Genomic DNA, 8,276 nt, shown 5'->3' with positions numbered 1-8,276 from the left:
CTGAAAAGACCTCGTGTTTTACTGTACTTTACAAATCAATAAATGAAATAAATTGAATAAAGGAGCTTCTTATTTGTCGAATTGTGCCTTGAATATTGACGTTATTTATTTTTAAGTTTAACTTTTATTCAAAATAATGCTTATTACCTTTGTATACACATATTTGTTCTACTTTATGCATATGTATTTGTGGTTGGGGATTATTTTTAATTGGTCATATGCATTTATGAACCACAATAATCTCGCAAAATGCTTATGGCGAAGCGAATGGATTGGCGAACGCAACTTAAATATGCATTAAGAGTGTTCGCTTTTACCAGCTTGTGCAAGTTCTTTGCATCGCGAACACGTTTAATACCTTCTCTGCCTTTTAATTGGCTTCGCCAAACCGTTCGCTTCGCCAAAATCATTCGCTTTGCAAGTGATAATACCACCCTTAAGGTGCTCGTGTAACATTCACCTTGGTATATGTTGTTGTTGTTGTTGTTGATGTCTAAAAATTCGCGTTGATTTTTTAGAATTTTTTTGCTGGCTGTCCCACGATTTTTTTTCATATAAAAAACTCTGACAAGCCATATTTTAAAACAAAATTAATAAAAACATTTTAACATGTAAAACATGGCGAATATTAACAAAAAAGAGCTGTATGCTCAATTTTGGGAGTAACCGTAAGCACTTTTTATCAGGGACCGAGAACGCGCTCCCGTTCTGGTTTAACGTAATGTCAACAACGTTCCCGCAAAAGAACCAAGAGGGAACAATGAGAACGAAATTTACGGGGACGTTTCCATTGAGAACGAAATGAAAATGAACATATCGAGAACATTTTCAAGTGGTGAGAACCATTATTGTTTATTGTAAGCCAGAGGAAAACTATCAGCGGGGTGAACTGCCCATTTATGGGCACGAGAATGACATTTAGTTTTGATCATACTTTTTGTTCTCTCTCCCAGCCTTTTATTTACTGAATTAAATATTTTAATCAAACTGAAAAGTATGAACAAATGTCTGGGTTTATAAAAAGGATCTTTCCTTTATGCGTATACTTCATTCATGCATTCGATATAAAAAGTGAAATTTCTGACTTTGGCATATGGGCCATTCCATTGTTACTGTGGGACATTTTACTCCCGAATGTGAAAGATATTTTTATACCCGAGCGCACTTGTGCACAAGGGTATTATAACTTTGTTCACATAACGGTTGTTTGTAACAGGCAAAACGAATCGAGATAGATATAGACAAATGTTAATCCATCTTTTCGCTTCGGCTGCGCGTGAAACGTTTGCAAAGCGTACGCAGGGTGCACGTGTCATGCCAACATCCTCCACATACGACGTAACTCCGCGCACGGATAGCGCTTTACAACCGCGATTCGTTGAGGCGACCAGTGCGCCTTCGGTCGTAGCCATGGGTACAAAATATTTACTGCCATCAAGCAGCAAAGGACCTGCATAACCAACTGGAATGGGCACATAGCCAAGTACGTTTTCACAGCAGGCATTCATTACTTTGCGATAGTCGAAATTCAAATATGGCAGACATTCCAACCGTTCGGCGGGCACTTTAGCGCGCGCGCTAATCACTTGTCTACGAATGCGCACACCGCGAACTGGGTCATCTAAAATTGACTCGATTTTATGCAATGGACAGTGGTTGCCAGCGGAGTTAACGATTAAGAGAACTTCTTCGTCTGTAAGATTAGCGGGCCCACCCCATTCATCGAGAGATTGAAGAATTTCTAGGCATTCTTGCAGTGTGCGCGGTGGAATTGATTGACGTGGACATGGCTGCAGTGCCATCGATTGATTAGCATCGGTTATGAGTTCAGTTTGTGTTGATGCATTAACAAAGTTATGTTCTTCGATTGTAAATAGTGGTACGCGATGAGGACGCGAATCGCCGACAGCAGGCGACACAACCAATTGAGGAACTTTAGTGGGAGGTTGAGGCGCATTCAACACGTCAGTAGCATTGATTTGTGGCGCGGATATATTCATATCCATGGCAGCAAGAGTAGCCGTGTCTTGCAAAGGTTGCGTTTGGGACGATTTTACAGCTAGAGCGACTGTGGTTTGTCGTAGTTGATCGTGCAGTTCATTGCGGTGCTCAAAAAATATAAATTTAACTACTAAAGCGATGAGAAGAATGAGTATGACAATCTGGTCAGCACTCATGGTGAGCCATCTAAAAAAGAGTTACAAATAGAAGAATTTTAAAATTTTATACATATGAATATTTTTAAATTTTATAGGTTAGAAAACACTTTTTGAAATTCACATAGAAGTGAATAGCTCAGCTGGCAAACCAGTGGTTCCGACAGCTTCCTTGTTTTTGATCAGGGGATAAGGGTTATATTACATTCATCGTTTCCGTCGATCATACCATAAGGTGGAGAATTGTTCTCACTTTAAATTAACCCAGCATCATTGAACAAAGATGAATTTCATCCGAGCTCTTGTAAAATGCGTGTTATTTTCCACGAAGTCTTAAGTACTTTTTTTTTTATTTTTAATCACCGAAGCGATGTACAGTGTTTTGACTATATGGAGGCAGGTGGAAAAAATCATGATTACAGTTGATAAAATAACCTGGTGGGCTTAGAGATGGAAAAGTAAAAAACATAAATACAAAATTTCACATCTCTTACTCACACTCCCTCTATACGACCTATACTTTTCCAAAGAAAATACTACAATCGGCACGATATCGACTAATCAGTTTAGTTGCGTTTGAGGCTGAACCCATAAAAGAAAGTGTTTTTTTCAACTGTAATAAATTCTTTACGTGCCATGCATTATTTATGTACGTGAAGGTATTTATAATTTATTTCGAATTTTCCTCTTTTTTCAGAAAAGTTGACTAGGAGATGTAGATGCTAAAGATTATTAATAAAAAAAAATTTGAGCACCGGTCGGTCAGGTCTTTAGACGCGACTTTTCTTATCCCTGTTGTAATAAATAATTGAAATTATGGAATAGTTTGAATTAAACTTTTTAAACAGTTGGCAATATTTTTAGACCTCTGTCCATACATACATGTGTATTCAATTACCTAATTCCTATAATTCATGTAATTTATAATATAATTGTATTTGAATTTAGTTTTAAAACGCAGGAGGCGCCCCTCTTCAAATACCTCGGAAAATTCTATATGTTCAAGCTGAACATTTCTAAACACTCTTACTCTTGACAATCTATCACGAGTAAAATTCATTTAAACTCGAATTTTTAAACAGGGGGCAATCCTGCTCAAAATATTTTCATACTACAATTTTTTTAAGCCTCTTGATAAATAATATAATTTTCGAATAAATAATTCCCTTTATTCAAGTTGATTTCATTGTGTGAGTATGGTATTCCACGAAAAACAGCTTCTCATAAAAACACAATCGCCGTTCGGGGTCGGCGTAAAACCGTAGGCCCCTACTGTTTGTTTGACAATATCAAGGCGCATGCCACAAACTGGACGAGAAGCACGGTCAAACACTAACATATGTGTAAGCGCTAATGTATTATTACTTCCCTTAATTCAAATAGCATTTGATTTTTCAAACAGGTGGCAACCCTCCTACATTTAGTTTAGAACTAAATCCCTTTCAAAAACATTTCGATTGATACCCATATTGTAGCAATTCATTTAAATTAATTGAATTGAAATTTTAAACGGGTGGCAGCCCTTGTAAAACACCTCAAATGTTCAATCTGAAGGTTTCTTAACAAGCTTTCTTAACATACATTTTTTAATATAATTTTCAAATAAATAAACCCCTTAATTCAAGTTGAATTTATTTTTCAAACAGGTGGCAGCCCCCCTACATTAGTATGAAATTGACTTTACATATGTATGTATATCCACACCAAGGTCCGTCTTCTCGAGATTAAATCTATCCTATATTTTAAGTTGGGCTAAATGACACTAGTGTACTTTCGAATTTATAATATTAGTAAAGATATCAATCCATCAGGAACACCCCTCATTTATGCAGTTAAAGAAGATTGCAGATATTTTATCAATTGCACTGCAATCATTGCAGTCATCCCTTATTAATAGTACATGTACTCAATAATGATACCCTGTATATGTGTGTATACTCACTTAATAATCATATCCGTCAATTCCCCCGACTCCGTACGATTAGTGTTCACATTTAAATTTAATTGTGGAGTTAAAGTCTTTTCCACCGTATCATATTCAGTACTCGAGAACACCATGCGGCTGTAAATGTGCACAATCATCAGTCCGGTGGTCATTATGATTTTTACACGTTGTACCACTGGATTAGTCTTTTGCTCTTCATCGTTCAATGCCTTCAAGAGGATAGAGTCTTTGGCTTTGGCACGCACCATTGACATGTCCATGCCATTGCGTGACAAATCGAGTATGAGTGACAAACATGCGGGGAAGAAGGTCATAAAGACCACATAATTAACAATCACCGACATAACGGCGAATGTGCACAGCACCTCCAAACGCTGTACGCCAGACAGCGTGCCCACGCCGATGACAAGCGTCTCGACAATGGTGTCCAAAGATATGGCTGGCCCCAGTAGCTCTAAGCCGCGCGCTATGTTATTCGTCACTTCAGCCTGATTGGTGCCGGTTAAAGCTAATTGCGCAAGCGTGCCTGAATTCGAGAGATCGATAAGCAGCAGCATAAAGAAGAGAGCATCTCTGCAACAAAGGGGAAAGGTAATACATAGAAATTTGTTGAAAAATTACGTTTAATGTGAGTATGATGAACAAATGCTTATAAAATTGCATATTGTCATAAGGAAGTGATAATCGTCATTTGAATTACATAAATAAAAGAATTTAATGGCTTTTACTCACTTCAAATCGGAGATATCGCTGCCCAGAAACTTTATTATGGTTGTCGTAAATATAAAACTCGAGAAGACTGTAAATAGTCCAGCGATTCCTGAAAAATAAAAAAATTTTTTTTTGAATTTAATTAGTATCTACTTTTATACATTTACAAATTCAANAAAGACTGTAAATAGTCCAGCGATTCCTGAAAAATAAAAATTTTTTTTTTTGAATTTAATTAGTATCTACTTTTATACATTTACAAATTCAAATAATGCGACAATTTATTTAATGCTGTATGCATGCTGAATTTAAAAGGTATTATATGTATATGCAAAAATATTAAATTAATGTATAAAGTACGATGCAATCATAAATCAAAGACAATGCACAGGTGGGAGAGACGGCTCAAAAAATCCAATAAATTAATGGAAAACTATAGCAATGAATTCTCTAGTAAATACGTGTTTGTTTTTGCTGATAGTAGGGATTTTTATAAAAATGCACTACTTGTTATAAAAATATTCAAGAGTATGTTAAGAAAAAAATGCAGTGCAGGAAAAAGATCTGAATGGTAATGTTTTCTTNAGATGCAATCATAAATCAAAGACAATGCACAGGTGGGAGAGACGGCTCAAAAAACCCAATACATTAATGGAAAACTATAGCAATGAATTCTCTAGTAAATACGTGTTTGTTTTTGCTGATAGTAGGGATTTTTATAAAAATGCACTACTTGTTATAAAAATATTCAAGAGTATGTTAAGAAAAAAATGCAGTGCAGGAAAAAGATCTGAATGGTAATGTTTTCTTGGACAATTAAAATTAAAAAAAAAAATGGCGTAGCCTAAGATTTAATCAGACTTGTCCAAAGGAGATGAAATCACGCCGTGATCAGACATGGCGAAGCAGTTATGGGAAAAATTGTGTTTACTAAATTTTGTGGTGAATTATCAAGTACTATGCACTTTAGTACCGATTACGATAGTATCTACAATGATTCTATATGCATTAAGTGTACTAAATACTTAAAAAAAATGTATTTACTTAGTTTCACAGGACTTAATCCCGGTTGTAAAGTAACGAAGTAACGAAGTATACTGAAAGGCCCTGGGAAAATAATGAAAAGTTCCAAGAAAAAATCCCCTAAGTCCTTAAAATGAAAATTCCCGAAAAATAAAACACGAATAACTCCGATAATACCGAAAAATTTGCAAAAAAATTCGGAGAAAATCTTGAAGTTTCGTAAACTCTAAAATCCCGAAGCATTTCTTTATTTTGTAAAACTTAAAAAAAAAATCGATTTTTCCTTCTTTTCCCCGAACAGTTTAGTATTTAGAAATCTACAATTATTTAATTGCTTCTTAAGTAGCTTCTCCTTAATATTCGTAAAATTGTCATTTTAGTGAACAAAAAATCTCATAAATATGCCCTGATTTAAGGGAAAATCCTCAATGAACTGGGGTATAACAACAGGTACAAAAAAAAGATAAATTTTTGATATACCATTTCACGGAAAAGTTAAAATCCAGCGTAAGTACATGGCGTATGAGTAACATTCTCATCGTAACTGTAAATATTTAAGCGAATCTAATAGGTTTTGATTTTTTTGTCTTCGCGAAAAGAGCGTCTTTAAAGAGGTGCAGTAAAGACGCCATTTTGAATTTTTTAATTCGCCACATTTCAATTGAAAGTGCATTACTTTACAAGTATTGTAAAATATTGCACGTTCATTTTCATTGATTAGAATTTTGGGCAGAGCTCTGGGCCGGTTGACGTAAATCGTCCCTAGTGACGTGAATCTTTAAGCTAGTTAAATCGGTTTGAGGTAAATCTTCAGATAGATATCTCAAACAAGTTTGTTGTGAGCGCCCCACTTAAATATTATTGAATGACAGGCTGATTTGGCGGGATCCTATCAACAGAAAACGCAATGAAAAGCCAATAACTTCAATGACTACTGGGTTAAAAATTACATAAAATAAGTATAATAAACAAATCAAAAAAATGTTTTATATGTATATGGGTGTTTCCTGCGTTACGGACGTTCTGTTGGAGACACAATTTTTTTATTATAAAAACTATAGTAGGCTGTGAATGAACACAAATTTTTTGTCATGAGTAGTCATCATAAATGCCTATCTGAAATCAATAAAAATATTTTCCACAAATGTTATATGGTAAGTGAATAGCGATAAAAAGGTCCCGTTCGAACGTTCCCAAAATGTAACTCGTATCGAAGGTGAATGATGATTTTTGCTAAATTCTGCGAATCTGTTAACGGTACAAAAAAAAACAAGTACGCAAGTCTAAGTTCTCGCAGAGCCGAACATTAAATACCCGGCGCAAGTATAAAATATATGTGTTTTCACCTTTCCGAAAGCTACCGCTACATGGTAAGCCGGGGTGTATCAATTTTGAGTAAATTAGCGTCCTTAAATTTCGAAATATTGAAGTTTCAAACATTTCTGAAATTTACCGTCATATGAAAAGCGGACGTAATTTTAGTCCGATTTCAATAATTTTCAACGTTTTGCTTGTATGTGGCAAGCACAATAACCATTTGGTACAAATTGGTACGACGGTTACCGAGATACATATACGTGATCATAAGTGGGCGGTGCCACGCCCATTTTCCAAAATTTTATTAAACACGTATTTCTTGGTAAAGAATTGTTGCAAGCATCAGTTTTTAATAAATTGGCTTTAATATTTGTTAATTTATCGAAGATTTCGTATTTCTCTAAATTACCGTTATATGAGGTATGGGTGGTTATTGTCCGATTTTAAAAATTTTCGGTCATTTGATGTGCGGTACCAAGGCCAACAACTGCGCCAAGTTTGGAACAAAGATATACACATGTAACCCAGTGATGCCAGATTGTGGGTAATTTCCCTATTTGAGGGATATTTTGCATCAAAAATTATTAAAAGGGAAAAAAGGGACACTTCATATAAATAAGGGATTTTCTTTTGACGCAGTTATTGTTGCATAATTGATCAAAATTCAAGAATATTCGACATTCTTACGTAATTAATCGTTCTGAAGATGTGATGTGGAGTGAAATGGTATATAATTGTTAAAAAGTACAAGGACAATTTCGAAAATTTTCTTACGTTAACCAATTTCAAGCGCTGAGTAAGAAAGAATCTTTTCAGTTGTAACTGGTGTTTCATGTAAAAAGCGGAACAAATTATCTGATGAAATGTTAAATAGCACATGAATGTGCTTCAATTTTAAAGTCACCAAAAAATTCTTTTAGGCCCTTAGTGAGTGAGCAAAAAAATGAAAGGGAAAAAATGCAGAAAAAGGGGTTTTTTCTTAACAGCGGTCGGCCCTCGACAGGCAATGGCAAACCTCCGAGTGTATTCCTGCCATGAAAAACAGCTTCTCATAAAAATACACTCGCCATTCGGAGTCGGCGTAAAACTGTAGGTCCCTCCCCTTTGTGTGACAACATCAAGGG

The 8,276-nt window shown here is 35.4% G+C and overlaps 1 protein-coding gene across 1 annotated transcript in view; it reads right to left on the bottom strand.

The window, feature by feature from the left end:
• Positions 1-1,247: 1,247 nt before the first annotated feature.
• LOC108369213 (HMG coenzyme A reductase) overlaps positions 1,248-8,276 on the bottom strand; it is a gene marked incomplete at its 3' end in the record, with an annotated part of 8,863 nt that continues 1,834 nt past the window's right edge. The window contains exons 2-4 of the mRNA XM_017624276.1: positions 4,834-4,921; positions 4,099-4,674; positions 1,248-2,187 (exon numbers count right to left, since the gene is read on the bottom strand). Coding sequence (XP_017479765.1) covers positions 1,248-2,187; positions 4,099-4,674; positions 4,834-4,921 — 1,604 coding nt within the window. The remainder of the gene's footprint in view (positions 2,188-4,098; positions 4,675-4,833; positions 4,922-8,276) is intronic.

Source organism: Rhagoletis zephyria, unplaced genomic scaffold, assembly GCF_001687245.7.
Source record: "Rhagoletis zephyria isolate East Lansing unplaced genomic scaffold, Rhagoletis_zephyria_1.1 Rzeph_scaffold_03546, whole genome shotgun sequence".
In the NCBI taxonomy this organism is placed as follows: domain Eukaryota; kingdom Metazoa; phylum Arthropoda; class Insecta; order Diptera; family Tephritidae; genus Rhagoletis; species Rhagoletis zephyria.
The sequence above is the reverse complement of the archived record's forward strand: the minus strand, read 5'-3'. Positions and strand labels throughout refer to the sequence as shown.